Genomic DNA, 15,903 nt, shown 5'->3' on the forward strand with positions numbered 1-15,903 from the left:
TATCATAAAATGGGGTTGAATGGAACAATCTTTTTTGGTTGATTTTTTTGTTTTCGGTAGTTACTCCTGATGAAATAATACCATAGGTATGGGAATGGCCAAACTGGTGTATTGCCATTCACACAGCACCTTCCAGCCTTGACTGCAATTTCAGATCATTTATGACTTCTGATTGAAAAGGAATGTGGATGAACAACCATTATTTGAAATTTCATGACCGGAAATGCACATTTTGATGATTTGAGAATAAATGTTCTGCAAAAGAATCTCAGAGGAAATGAACAAGCTCTCTGAAGTCCATCCATCCATCCATTCATTGTCTTCCGCTTATTCCTATTAAGGGTCGGGGGGAGGGGCTGGAGCCTATCCCAGCGGCTCGGGCGAGAGGTGGGGTTCACCCTGGAAAGGTCGCTAGTCCATCACAGGGCCAACATACAGAGACAAACAACCATTCACACTCACAGTCATACCTACGGTCAATTTAGAGTATCCATTAGCCTAGTCCCCAATTGCATGTCTTGGGGTGGTGGGAAGAAGCCGGAGTACCAGAGAGAACCCACGCATGCACGGGGAGAACATGCAGATATGCAGAAAGATCCTGTGCCCAAGCCGGGACCTGAACCCGGAACCTTCTTTGACAGTACTAACCACTGCACAACCATACCGCCACTCTCTGAAGTCTCCTGTGTTCAACAGGACAAAATTTCTCACCAGAAAGGCTGATGATTTCAAAACGCCACTGTATTTTGTAAATGACACATAACTCTCTCTTACTTTTAGAACAGGTCAACCTTCTACCGTATGAGGAAAAACAACCCACATATTAATCATAAAATTAAAAACTGTTTAATGTAGTAGACACTCATTCAATATGTTCCAGCCTAAAATGCAAACAAGCTTAACTACCACACTTGGAATTGGAGCTCAGTTTAATTGTATAAACAAAAAAAATCTGCAAGCGGTGACTCATGGGTTGATTCATGTGATGACTGTTGGACCACTTCGCCCTGTCCTTTGATGGAGCTGAGAAATCTTCAGAGCAATTGTCACCAAGGGTGCCAGCATCACCTGTCACAAATAACAGGAAATGATAAGAGACTCAAGATGCAACACAGTTTAGACTTTCCTTAAGAAACATTTGTGAAGACATCTTGAGATGTGGCAGCACGGTGGTGCAGTGGTCAGCACTGTTGCCTCACAGCAAGAAGGTTCAGGGTTTGGGTCCCAGCTCCAGCACAGGATTTTTCTGGGTGAGTCTCCATGTTCTCCCTGTTCCTGTGTGGGTTCTCTCTGGTACTCCAGCTTCCTCCCACAGTCCAAAGACATCAAGAGGGGACGAGGCTGATTGATACTCTAAATTGACTGTAGGTGTGACTGTGAGTGTGAATGGTTGTCTGTCTCTATGTGCTGGCCCTGTGATGGACTGGTGACCTGTCCATGGTGAACCCTGCCTCTTGCCCGAAAGCCGCTGGGATAGGCTCCAACACCACCACCCCCCCCCCCACCCCCACCCTGGCGACCCTAAACAGGAATAAGCGGAAGAAAATGAATGGATGGATCTTGCGATGTTTTTTTGTCAGTGAAGACACATATTTAAGGGATATCTATAGCCATTGGTCTTAAGACATCAATTGACTCCATATGAGCTTTGCATCTTAAAAGTGGCTAAGATTACGGCAGTGATTGAATCAGCTTTTGCACCAGGTGAAAAGATTTCGTGGACATTGATAAAAGCCTTCTAGCAAGCTTCATGACAACTCAGACAAACAAGATAGTACACAAAACTTTTTACACCAGCTGTCAGTTACAATATTAAACAAAGCTTGTACCTTGTTGTCTTTCCAGTGACAGGCTTTTCCAGTGCTAGCAGCAGCAGTTTTCATAAAAGAGCTTCTCCAAACAAATCTGCCTAGGTAGTCCAATCAATTGAGAACCCTTCAGCTGTCTGTTTCTGTATTGACACAGGAAGGACTAAAAAACAAAAGACTCATCACATCCCACAAGCCACTAAACAAAATAAAAAACTGGAGCAAGTGGCTACCCTTTAAGAAATATTGCGGTATAATTTACAACAGCCAGTTTGATTAACTGAGTCAATGCCATTCTACATTAACCTGCAGTTGTAATTGTTAGCACTAAGTCCTAGCAATAAAAAAACAAGCAAGAAACAAGAAAAATAGAACAAGTGAACAGCAACATTGTAATGATCCCAGGGTCTAACATCAATGTTATGATAACCCTAAATCTAAATGTTGAATCTAAATCTTCGGTGCGAAACGAAATATTTAACTAACATGCAAATTCACAGTGCTGGAAACTGGAAGCACCAAAATAAAAGCTCGAGAAGGTTGGATTGTTAATTCTAGGATAGAAAAAAACGGATTAACGATAACGTTATCATGATAATAACCACCTAAAATAACAAAAATGTGTTGGCAGAAACTTCATTTGAAAGACTGAGTTTTCAATGTCTTTTCATGTGGCGCGGGATACTGTATATATTCTGTACTGACTATAGCCAGCCACCAGGGGGCTCACTTTGGCTGAGTGGTACACTTCACCTATGCACTCCACTGTGTCACTCTCGCTCCCGCGCCACACAGAGATGGGACATTGAAACTATTAATTAAAACTACTACTTGTACTTCCGGTTTCCGGCAGTGTGAATTTGCATGTTAGCTAAATATTTAGTTTCGCACTGAAGATTTAGATTTAATAATAAACTTTTAGATTTAGATTTTACATTTAGATTTAACATTTAACATTTAGATTCAACATTTAACAGTTAGATTTAGATGTATCATTTAGATTTAGATTTAACAGTTAGATTTAACGTTTAGATTTAACATTTAGATTTTACTTTTAACATTTAGATTTATCAATGTAAGATTTTCTGAGTTTACAAATGTTGTTGTAAATGTGGGAAAAAAAATGACTTCCAAAAATTCACATCACTTATTAAAATGTTGTTTTAAGCTAAATGTGACCAAATCCTACTGTTGGTTTTTTACAATGGGCTGTTTTACAAACGGCACCCCATACTTTAGACATCTTGAGACATATGGAGACAAGATGATTATTTCGACTGAGTATGTAATGGGCCAGGGCCTATTAAAAAAGAAAAGATCAAATATCTATTTCTATATGTAATATTTTTTTGGTTAAATTGTAACACTACAATTGTAATTTCTGTCAACACCTGCAACAGCTGTGGTGCCTGAGTGAGTGAGTGAGTGAGTGAGTGAGTGAGTGAGTGAGTGAGTGAGTGAGAGCTGCATCTTTTACATTTGCTAGGGGGATACAGTGAAAGAAGAGGAGCTCATTCACATTTTCTGGCACTTCAGTGGTACCAAAGTGTGGGATATTGTTTTTTTCTTTTTCTGTTGAGCTTTACATTTGGTGGTTGGTACAAGCTAAAATATGGAAACAAGAAGAATTCCTGACTATAATTTATCACATTGATATTGACTCTGTAGCCTAGCTGTCACTGGCGTGTTTTACTAATCTTTATGAAATGGACTCATGGCCGTGTGATTGGGCTTAAATGAATTATAATCTTATACTCCATCTTAATGTGCATCCACACATCACACCTCCTCAGCCAATGTTACGATTTTAAAATTTCATTCATCAAACTCAGGGCGGCATGTCTAAGAGGTTGAGTGGCTGTCTAGTAAACAAAAGGGTCGCTTATCACTCTGTTTTCACTTGCGTCATTCTGATATCATTTACATTAATATGGTTATTTATTAAAAAACGGATGAACTGATATTTGGTAGTCTCCAGGGTCTTTTTTTCATCTCTTAGCCTCTTACAGTATAGTTAATGGGTTTATTTATAGGGTTGCTGCTCTTGGAGGAACATTCCTATAACCCAGTTTTAATACACAAATCAAACATTTAAAAAACGAGTGGAAATATGACTTACAACTGTATTTCAAGCACCTCCACCTTAAATATGTTTTTTAGCATTAGTAATTTTCCAAGACTAATATTATTGAACCACACAGAAAACAGATGAACATATGATAGCTGGGATTATACACCATGGTCACAACTACAAACTTATTTCTCCATATTTCAGCACACTGACAAGGTATCAAGCCATAAACTAGATCCCCCTTGTCTTCTTAGCTTCATGTTCTTATATCACTGTTTTGTAAGCCAGAAGAAGAGCTTTGAATTTGATTCAAGCTGCCACTGGAAGCCAATGAAGAGACATTAACAGTGGGGTGAGGTGCAGTTTTGGGCAAGTTAAAGACCAGATGTGCTGCTGCATTCTGACACATCTGCAGAGGTTTAAATGTACACGCTGGGAGGCCTGGTAGGAGAGTGTTGCAGTAGTCGCTGCATAAAGTCACAGGGCCTGTACCAGACGTTGTGTGACTTGTTGTGTCAGGTAGGGTCTGATCCTCCTGATGTTACAGAGAGCATAACAAGGCTGAGAAATTGAGGCTATACGTACCATAAAGGTCACCTGGTGATCAATCATGACACCCAGATTTCTGAGAGTTTGTGGCCATGAATTGAGTTGAATCAAGCAGAACACTCTGTCTCATCTGTGCTTGAACCGACTGACGTGCTGGAAAGACAATGAGCTCAGTTTTGGACAGATTTAGTAGAAGATGGCATTACTTCATCCATGTGGAAATATCAGCCAGACCCGCTGATATCCAAGCTTAGACAGTTCTGTCTTCAGGTGGAAAAGACAGGAAAAGCTGAGTGTCCTTAGCAAAGCAGTGGTAGGAGAATCCAAATGAGCAGATTATTGCACCAGGTGAGGTGGTGTATAAGGAGAAGAATAAAGGACCAAGCACTGACCCCGCTGTCAATACGCCATGTGATTTAGACACTTCTCTCTGCCATGACTCTCTGAAGGATCTACCTGTGAGGTAGGACTTGAACTACAACAGGTCAGATTCTGAGATGATGAGTTCAGAGAGTGTGGAGAGGAGAATTTGATGGTTCATAGTGTCACAGGCAGCAGAAAGGTCCAGCAGAAGTAGGACAGAGGACTGCAGCAGCTCTACCCAGTCGCTGTGATTCTGTGACTGACAGGTGTGCAGTCTCAGTGGAATGGTAACACTTAAAGACAGCTTGACTGGAGTCAATCAGGCTTTTCTTCTACAGATGCTCAGAAATTTGGTTGAAAATTGCACGCTCAAGTATTTTGGACAAGAATGGCAGAAGTGAGACTGACCTGTAATTTGCACTGCAGGCTGGGTTGAGATTGTGCTTTTTGAGCAGTGGGGTAACCCAAGCTTGCTTCAAAGCAATGGGGAAAACACTAGTTTCCAAGGAGGAACTGACAATGTGTGTTACTACAGATTTGATTGTGGGCAAGATGATCTGCAGGATGTTGGTAGGTATTGAATTGAAAGGCAGGTTGTAGGTTTTTAATTCAAGAGAGTCTGGAGACCTCATCCTCACTCAGAAGAGCAAAAGAGCAGAGTGAGGTTGCAGTCGCAAGTTGGAGCAAAGTGAGATGGTCAGGCTCAGAGAATTGGTTGCTGATGGTGGCCACCTTCTCAGTGAAGAAGGAGACAAACATGTCTGGAGTCAGTGCAGTGGAGAGCTGAGTGGCTGGAGGAGAGAGTAAGGACTTAAACCCCATGAACAGTTTTCTTTGTCAGGAGCAACACAGATCTCGTTCTGATAAAACAAAAGCTTTGCAGACTGTAGGCTGGAAGTAAAGGATACAAGTTTTTGTTGGTATGAAGACAAATCAGTGGGTTTTGAGATTTACGCCTCTTTTTCTGCTGCCCTGAATCCTGCTCTTTGTTCTCTCACAACTTCATAGAGCCATGGACTCGGTGGATTTTTCTTGGCTGGTTAAGACACCAGGGGGCAGAGTTTTTCCAGAGAGGATGCCAGAGAGGAACAGGGGGTTTAGCAACCTTTTTAACAGACAGTGAAGAGAAATGTATGTGGTCAGGCATGGTAGTGCACACCTCGTCCAACAGTTGTGTTGCTCTGAGGGACTTCAGGTTTCTGCAGAAGGAAGCCATCTGTGGGGGTGCCTGTGTTCGTGGAAAGGTGGCAGAGAATTTTACCAAGATATGGTCTGAAATATGTACTTGGGTAACTGTCACATCTGCTGTGTGAGTGGTAGGAGAAGGAGCCAGTTTGAGGTCAAAAAAGGAAAGGGTGCCAGAAAGTCATTTAATTTGTCTTGTCAATGTGAATGTTCTTTTGGGCTGGAGCCTATCCCAGTAGCCTTCTGGTGAGAGGCAGGGTACAGTCCATCGCAAGGCCAACACAGATAGACACACAACCATTCACACTCACAGCCACGCCTATGGACAATTTACAGTATCAATCAGCCTCGTCCCCTCTTGCATGAGTTTGGACTGTGGGAGGAAGCCGGAGTACCCGAAGAGAACCCACGCAGGCACGGGGAGAACATACATGTAATAATCATAATCATAATCATAATCATAATCATAATCAGAGGAAGAATGTACCACAGATCTGACAGAATATGAAAGGCTGGTCCCAAAGTTAAAGAGCAACAACTGCAAAAACCATGGTCACCACTGGTTAAAATATCTGGATCCGATTATCCTAGGGGTCAACAGCTACAGTTTGGCCCAGTAGTTCTGCTATATGTGGGACTTCTTATTACGCTACAAGAAAGTTTGGCAATCGGTTCTGTGTTTGACTGGTCACTAGGACATCCGCACAGGGAAGGGCTGAACAAAGCTGCCCGTGGGAGTCTAAATGACTGAATTCTGGATGAGAATTGTTTTGAATGATAGGCTGGTTCTGATTTTAGAAATATTGTCAGCCTGTGGTTCACTTCTATTAGTATATTTTCAAGGGCAATTATTTGAAGAAAACTGTGGTATTTTGGCCAAATGCTTCTGAGAAAAGGTACCTGTGTGTCTTGAAAAATGTACTCTCTCTCATAGCTGTCAATGTAGATCCGAACTGTGGCCCCATCACTGCTGGTTCCACTGAGCCTAAAAATGATCCGAGAGCCATCAGTGAAGATCAACCGCAGGCCCTGCAGCAAAGACAGCCAATCACAAGTCAGGAGAAGCACTCAGGAATTGTAGCTTCTCTCAGATTAAAAAAAATCTAGTGAATGGGTACACATGTATCTGTGTGTCATTGCCAGACGTACCTGGTTCCTGGAAATTGTGCTGTCTACCGGGTCTGTGTATTCAAAATTGTCTGCTTTTTCCACTTGGAAGATTTTGTCCCCCACAGCGAATCGCTGCTTCACAAAGGACTTGTCAGTAATCACAAGCTCCAAATCCTCCATCATCTCACAGGCTGCATCTATGTCTACATTCTCATAGTCATATCTGGACCAGTAAACAACAACAACAACAACAACGTCAGTATCAGCTTATATGCTTCATGAATCATGTTCACTGTAAGCCACACAGACAATTTTCCAGTTCATGTGTTTTCTGAAAATTTCTGATGAATTATTTGCAAATACTGATATATTTTTCAATGAACAACCAAAAATACAAAAATTGACTTGATTATTTTTTTGCTACCATAAAACGTTCAATGACTACAAGTGAAGGAGTGATAATAAATGCCTAGAATCATTCTTGTAGATGTTTTACTTTTTCCTCCTTCTTCTCATATTTCTTCTCTATGTTTAGTCTCAAGTGCGAAAGAGCTAAAAGCACCACTGAAAATTGAAAAAAAAGATTAGATAAAAATAGAGGTGAAAACGTTTCATAATTTGTAACTGCATTACAATAAACTTAATATATATATATATAGACATAGATATATAGATATAGATAGATAGATAGATAGATAGATAGATAGATATAGATATAGATAGATAGATAGATAGATAGATAGATAGATAGATAGATAGATAGATAGATAGATAGATAGATAGATAGATAGAGATAGAGATAGTGATAGAGATATATAGATTTATATAGATATGTATACATAAGGTGGCTGAGAAAGCTCAATGCAATACAAACACCACAAATATGCCAACTACAACTGGTCCGGGTTACCAGAGCCAATTATTCCTGACAGACAAGAAGAAAGAAGACCAAGAAAGACATTGCTTTTATGAAACAGGTTTTACATATATATGATTGTATACATTTCTGAAAACCTATGTTTATAAAAGCAAATTTTTCCCTGTTTTCAATTTCTAGTGTCACATTTTCAGCCCATAGATGTAGTTTATGCCCAATATGTATCTCTTTCTAATGGAGCAGTACAGTTTTATTTGAACCTGTCTGTTTTAGAAGCAAGTCACATCTTTTTCTACTTGTAAATATTTCCCTGATCTTTTTTCTTAGATTCCCCTTTTTTTTTTTGGTGATGGTAGACAATTCTGAACACAGAAAATTATAAAACAGTGACCTGGTGAAGTAGTTTCTTCCATATTTTCGCCAATGATCTTGAACAATATCTTCCACACTTTGTCTCCTGATGGCTAGGATGGACAGCCATGCCAGCACAGCCCAAAGCCCATCCCTCTCACGAATATGGTCTCCACCTGAAAGGTTGCATGTAATTGGGTTAATTGTACATTGAACAGATAAAACTAAGCAAAACAAATGAAAAATAAATCAATGAATCACAAATTAAAAAGTGAAAGTAATAAAAGTGTGTCTTTTGAAGAGAAGGGCAAGATCTAAAACCTGTTCCAAAGCTTTCCTCCCCACACAAAGACAGTCGGCCTGCATCCATCAGGTTTCCAAAGAATTTCCACCCAGTGGGTGTTTCATATAGCTCAATTTTTGTTGCCTTGGCTACTCTGCAGGAAACACAACAACAACTTTGAAGCAACAATAACAAAAGATGTGCTGTCATGTCTGCACATCTTGAAAAATGTAATAGCATTCAAGACTGCCTGACTTTTTAAAGCACATTGGTGTTTAACGAATGTGAAAACTATGCCAGTGTTTTACCTGTCTAAGGCTGCACTTGTGGGCATGCTGCGGGCGAAGCCCCTCACCCCAGTATGCTGAAAGTATGGGATGCAGAAGATGTTGTCAGCGATCACAGCCACAGAGTCAGATGGCGTGACAAAGAAGCTGTGCTTACCGAGGATCATGTTACGGTCCTAGAAAGCCAACACACAGAGGTCAGAGGTCAGGGGTCAAGACTTCCAGCTCATCATCAATGCAAACATGAAAGTGAAGAATTCCTTAATCCAATATTAAAAATGGCAGGTTTCTTTTATCACATTTAAAATATAGAAATAAATGCACACACTCCATCGCCATCAAATGCTGCAGCAAAATCATATTGTCCATCTCTCATGCTGTCAACCAGATCTGCTGCGTAGGTGAGGTTAGGGTCTGGATGTTGACCCCCAAAGTCCTCCATGGGTACACAGTTGATGGCAGAACTGCCAGGACAACCTAGCTCCTCACAAAGAATTCTCCTCAAATATGGTCCAACCACTGGAGAGAGCAGAGACAGAACCAGCAAAGTCATATCTGGCACTATTTACATCAGCAGTCAGCAACTGGTGACCCACAGGCCTCCCCAGCAATTACATCTGTCCTGTGAGACATTTTGTTCATGATAATCTGACTTTTAAAATGAGTTGCTTTATTTCTTTGCTTGTCTGCAAAAACACAAACAATTCAAGCTGAATTTGAGACTTTTATTCTCAAAAGTGCTGAATGAAATGCAAAACCAGTGGGATCCACTGGTAACTTCACGTTGAGATGTGACACTTTGCTCTGGGACGTGCTGCAAGTGCTTGAATTTTGCACACTGGTGCCTCTGATGCTGAGAAAAAGACACAGCCTGTATTGTTGTGATGTCTCTCTCTTCTGCCTTTAATCTGAATATAGCTGTCCTTCCATTCTTGTACGCCCCACATTGTCAACTTTCATCTTCAGACTTTTTAGCAGTGACATTTTCTTGTGTTTGCCACCAATGTTAAGCGTGTTTACAGCAGTGTTTTATTAATCCTGTATTGTTGTGACTTCTCTCTCTTTTGCCGTTAATCTGAATATAACTGTCTTTATATTCTTGTGCGCCCTACTCTGTCAACTTTCATCCTCAGACTTTTCAGTAGTGACATTTTTCTTGTGTTAGCCACCAATGTTAAGCGTGTTTACAGCAGTGTTTTATTACTCCATTTCACATTTGAGCCTTTGTTGAAGCCTATTTTCATAATCTGATGTCTCAGGCTGCCATCTAACGGTTACAAAAATGGCTAAATTTAGCTGCTGACTCCTTATTTACACTCTTAATCTATAGCTAATGAAAGGTCTGTTACGTTGTGTTTAGCAATGAGAATACGCACATGCAGTGTGCGTGTGTGTGTGTGTGTATATGTATAAGTGTGTGTGGTGGGGATGTCAGCCATTCGGCTCAGTTTTAGTCTGGCGGGACAGGCTTACTAACTGTATAGATGCTAGAATAGGATTCTCAAAATGTAGACCACAGGCCCCTGTTACTGCAGGTGGACAGCAAAGTAATTTTCAGTAAATCAGTGAGGAGCTTTTGATTTTGTGACTTTTGTATAACAATAAATCATGTAAGATTAAAGAGGAACTGAAATCAAAAGGGCATTTTTAGTTCAGGTTTCTGGTACCATTGTTTACCTACTTAACAATATCTTAACTTGGACAAGCTAAAAACTTGAGCTCTGCAGCTACATAGAGGATTATCAGACAGATCAAGGTTATGGTCCAACTAGTCTCCTGCCATCTAAAAGTAATGAAGATCTTGTTTGGTTTTAGTAACTGATGACACCAGAGTGGTAGAAAAAGGTTTCTCTTAAAGTAAGAAGTGCTTACCTAGGTACAATAAAATTGTGTAAGTGCAGTTACTGGAGAAACAGCCTCAATATCAGAAGTTAAAGAAGTAAAGAAGTGTGCACTAGCAGAGTTTCTCAGTGGAAAGGTTTTGCCGTTCTTCTGACTGGATTCGTCATGTGACAGGATCACATGTATTGTTATTGTGACTTGCTGAAGGAGGCTGTCTGTCAAGGTAAATACTCTGTATTCTCATCATCCCTCATAGTCCCTGTGGATACCTAGTATAAAAACCTGAACTGGGCAATCGTATCACAAGCGGTCAGCCCTAATACCAGTTATGCACACACTCAATGTGTGAGATTTAAACACTTAAACATCACTTGAGTGTGGTCAGGGCCAAATGCAGGCCCAGACCCCATTCTTTTCATTCATATGTCCTTATTTCTGAGCAAAAATCAGTGGTAAATCAGTGTGTTCTTAGCTGTTCTACCTCCAACTCTCTTTCCAGCCCCATAAAATAATTGTCAATTTTTAGTTAAAGTGTATTCATTTTGAGGAAACGGGGTCCGTGACAGCTGCAGGTTCTGTGGCAGGTATTTTATAGAGGACTGGAGCACACTGGAACTCCCTGGAGCACAGGATTGGCTTTGCTGGATACCAATAACCTGCTGCAGCCTCATGCGGCATTATGCTATGACGCACTCCGCATTTGTGTTCCATTCAAATTCATCCGGATATTTTTTCCGTCTTCTTCACACTGTTGCACTATGCAATATGTCACAATACCGTTGTTATACATGAAGCTGGACCTTAAATACTGTTATCACAATAATTGAGTTAGGTAATGTGAAAAAGTGTTTCATTTCCCAATATTAAACAGGATACTGTCCCAAAAATTCCCGATCTATACTTAGTTTCTTACATTTTTTACATATCTGTGGGTGGATTCATAATTTTCACTGCATTGCCGTAAGCCCATATTCACATAAAATGTTTTTCTTTTTATTGAATAAAAAATATGGGGGGAAATACAAGTTTGCCTTATAAGTTTGATCAAATTGAGCATTAAAGTTTTGGGCTTTTATAGATTGTCAGATTTTAGAATTGGACAGTGCCATTCTTAGGTTTGGGAAAGGCTTAAACTTTGTTGTGGTTTACAATTTTATACCTTTGAGTTTCTGTCTGTATCACTTCTGTCTACGTCACTGTGCTTCAAAAGAATAAAAAATCTTTGGATGCAAAGTTTTTGACTGTCTTTATGATCCATGTTATTTGTCACAAAGACTGACTCAGTAAATTTACATTCATATTGCAAATACTCTAACCTCCATGCATGGCATCTAGTCTGAGCTTGATGGGGTTCTTGCCAGACAGGAGCTCCTTCAGGGCAGCAAAGTCAAAGATGTTCCTCAGCAAGTTAGCGTAGGACTCCACAGAGTCAATGATTTCCACTGGAGACAACAAGAAACAGAACAGATACAATCTGAAGAGGGTCAGAACTGCATGTTTTTTTTCTGACTTAAGTCTCAGAATTCATGGTGTGAGAGGTGGGGTACACTCTGGACGGGTTGCCAGTATGTCGCAGAGCCATCAGGAGCACTTTGGGGTCCAGTATCTTACTCAAGGATACTTCAACATGGTAACTGGGGAAGTGAGGATCGAACCAGCGACCCTTCAGTTGCTAGGTGGCCACTCTACCTCTGAGCCATGCCGGTACCTCCAAGTTGTGATTTTAATTTCAGAAATCTGAGATTTCAAGACAGACTTATGTCCATCCATCCGTCCATTTTCTACGAACTCTTAAGGGTTGGGGGGGGCTGGAGCCTATCCCAGCTGCCTTCGGCCGAGCGGCAGGGTACAGGTCGCCAGTGCATCTCAGGGCCAACACATGTAGGGATTCATTCACTCTCACAGTCACATCTACAGTCAGTTTGGAGTATCGGATTAGCCTAGTCCCCTCTTGCATGTTTTTGGACGATGGGAGGAAGCCAGAGTGTGCGGAGAGAACCCACGCAGGCACAGGGAGAACATGCAACTCCACACAGAAAGACCCCATGCCTGAGCGGGGGCTCGAATCCGGAACCTTCTTGCAGTGATGCGACAGTGCTAACCACTGCACCACCATCCCACCTCCAGACTTTTATCTGTGAAGCCAAATTTTTTAGCTTTAGGTCATAATTCTCAGCAAGAGGTTTTTTTTCATGTTTATTTTTCAATAAATTAAAGAAGTCTCATGCAGTGTTCATCATCTTCTGTAATCATACATGTTTTAAGTGCCAAAAAAATCCAATGTAATCAGGCTGTTCCTGTCTTTTGCTAGTTTAAAGTGAACACCAATGTTATAATTCACCTGTGAAAGGTTTGAACTTGTTCTCCAGATCAAACGTCTGTCTGCCCACAGTTGTCAGATCCACCCTGAGTCCAGGGCAGATGGCAAACTTCTCTATGGTTCTGCTGATCTGAAAGATCTTGGTTGTGAGAACTTCATTGGCTGGTCCTGGATAAGACAAAAAGTTTAGTTTTATCGTACATCTCATATTATCCTATAAGTGTAACCGACCTACAAACAACATGATGGTAATATCTGGTGTTGTTTTGATGAGCTTAAACATTGTCCCAGATTTAGTGTCAAACTATCTTTGTGTGAGTGTGTGTGTGTGTGTGTGTGTGTGAGAGAGAGAGAGAGAGAGAGAGCGAGAGAGAGAGAGAGAGAGAGAGAGAGACATATGTCTGGCTTTTCTTGTAACATGGTAGTACAATTGGCCAATACCCCTGCATGTGCCCCCACTCCTTATTCACCATACCTCCATTTGCAGTATTGAACTTTATGCCAAAATCTCCATCAGGTCCACCAGGGTTGTGGCTGGCAGTTAGAATGATGCCACCTATGGCTTTGAATTTCCTGATCACACAGGAGTTTGCTGGTGTGGACATTATTCCATGGTGTCCAATGATAAGATGACCCACCTGAGAAAATGTCACAGAGGCGTATGTATATGTAAGTTGCCTGGTATTCATTTGAATGAGGCAGGGGCTGACATGCCAAGTCAGTATCAGGTTTGCTGTGTCATGCTTCATTAAAACAGCAAGGGGGGGCTAGAATATCACATAATGTACATCTGTCATGTCAAAGAAAGGACAAGTTCTGTTTTAAATCCCTTCCAGTAAATGCTGCAGCAGGAGAAGCTCAGCTTTGATGGAATTTAAACTCATTACTGCTTCAGGCATGCTAGTTGAAAGCAAAACAGTCTCAAAACATTTCCATATGAGGACAGCAGAGTTGTGAGAGCTTCAGCACCCATCAACTACTACCTGGTTTTAGTTTTGAAAGGGAGCCTTCATTCTTTAATTTCTGAGTGCTCGGTGTTCCACGGTTGTGTGTCATTATTTCATCTCCCTCTGTGTTTCATTACGTCATGGGATACTTAGCTTGTGACTTTTGAAGCAAACTGCTTTTACAGCTTTCTTTTGTCTTCCAAAATGTTTGATGTATCTTGAACTTGCAACTCAGAGGTGAAGTTTTTCCTCATCTCTCACGCCATCACCAAACCCCAAAACTCCATGTTAGAGTCAAAAATCACAACAAAAGTTATCTCATGACACTTTACAGGTAGAGCAGGTCCAGTTCCACACTCCTTCAATGAATCTACACCCAACAATTCTCCATCAGCAGCACATCCTGCAACAGCGGGGACAAAAACCTTCCTTAACAGGCAGGAATGTCGAGCAGATCCAGGCTCAATTGGGACGGCCTTCAGCTTGAACACAGACTACACCTGAAACCTAACGCAGACCTAGGAACAGCTAAGATACTGTACAGAACTTAAGCTCCCAGAACCACCACCCTACAAGGGTGAGAGGGACATATATGTATATATATATATATATATATAAATTCATTTATATATATATTCTTGTCACATAATTACAGACCTGCAGCATTTTGGAAGCTCCTAGTATTTGTTAGGGTCTTTCTTTTATTTCTTTTACATATGTTTCACATATTATAACTTTAATTTATCAACATACATTCAAGGATGAATGAATCTTTCTTACTCTAAGTGATTAATCAAGTATAGACACCCATGAGTTAGTAATTATTATTTCAAAACTGTGAAAAAAAAATAACCACAACAAAGGGGAAAGAAACAGGTGTATGGGCAGTTGAGAATTGACATATCTCCATGAGCAATTCCATGCACACACACACGCACAAACATACACAAGGAAAGCAAATCCACAAATATGTTGACACTAACCCCATTTGCAGCTGCCATCTGCACAATGACCTCAATAGCTTCTCGGTTAAAAAAACGCCCGTCTCCCCCCACCACGACTGTGGATCCCTGGCGGTCACGAAGGTCAATAGAGGAGAAGATACTCTGGATGAAATTGTGCAGATAGTTCTTCCTGGACTGGAACACATGGACCTTTTTCCTTAAGCCGCTAGTGCTGGGTCTCTGGTCCGGGTATGGGGCTGTAGGGACGGTCACTACCTGCAGAGGACAGTTGTCCATTGTTTCAGAGTAATGATTTGACCTAATGCTGCTGCATGGAAAGCAGTGAAACTATTGGAGGAAACGTTTCAGAGGGACAGAATGAGAGGCTCAAATCTTGACTCCTCCCTATTATTTCACAAAGCACGGGGTTATTGAAGTACTCAACAGCCCAAAATAACCTATCACACTGGTGTGTGTGTGTGTGTGTGTCAGTGCAGGGTGAGTAACTTAAGAAAGCTCCTTCACACAAGTGCAGGGAGATCACTGTCAAGGCTGCAGGCCCACTCATTAAGACATACATGTGTATGGGTGTGTCTGGGTGGGCTGTGTCTGTGGTCAGAGTTGATATACAGAAGGAAGGATGACATCTCTCAGCTAGGATCAGGTCTATATAAGGTTTAAGAAAGTTTCTTTGTTAAATCTAAGTACACATGCAGCATAGTCTGCAGAGTGGAAACAAGACAGAGCAGCACTGACCTCTAGAGGTCATTAAAGACACTTTGAACATACAGCAGGTGCCTATAGTTTAATAAATTCCCAGTGCAGAAGTGAAAGTTTTTGGATGTGGTAACTGAAGATTCAGTGTGTCATGTGAAGCCATCATAATTTCATTAAGTTAAATAGAAATAAAAATAGCTCATATATAAAACATAAAGTATGAAAGCTCAAATGAGTTACGGAAGTCAC

The 15,903-nt window shown here is 40.9% G+C and overlaps 1 protein-coding gene across 1 annotated transcript; it reads right to left on the minus strand.

Moving 5' to 3' along the window:
- Positions 1 to 978: 978 nt before the first annotated feature.
- Positions 979 to 15,256, minus strand: LOC147261195 (phosphoglucomutase-1-like). The gene is made up of 11 exons (XM_086203133.1): positions 14,977 to 15,256; positions 13,522 to 13,684; positions 13,068 to 13,214; positions 12,043 to 12,168; positions 9,213 to 9,403; positions 8,906 to 9,060; positions 8,636 to 8,751; positions 8,355 to 8,490; positions 7,126 to 7,309; positions 6,877 to 7,005; positions 979 to 1,068 (listed from the first exon to the last, which is right to left on the minus strand). The coding sequence occupies exons 1-11, from the start codon at positions 15,232 to 15,234 to the stop codon at positions 979 to 981; spliced, it is 1,695 nt and encodes a 564-aa protein (XP_086059259.1). The 5' UTR covers positions 15,235 to 15,256.
- Positions 15,257 to 15,903: the final 647 nt, after the last annotated feature.

The sequence above is a fragment of the Aulostomus chinensis genome, chromosome 5, assembly GCF_037954235.1.
Source record: "Aulostomus chinensis isolate RoL2024-O1b breed Wild chromosome 5, RoL_Achi_v1.0, whole genome shotgun sequence".
In the NCBI taxonomy this organism is placed as follows: Eukaryota; Metazoa; Chordata; class Actinopteri; order Syngnathiformes; family Aulostomidae; genus Aulostomus; species Aulostomus chinensis.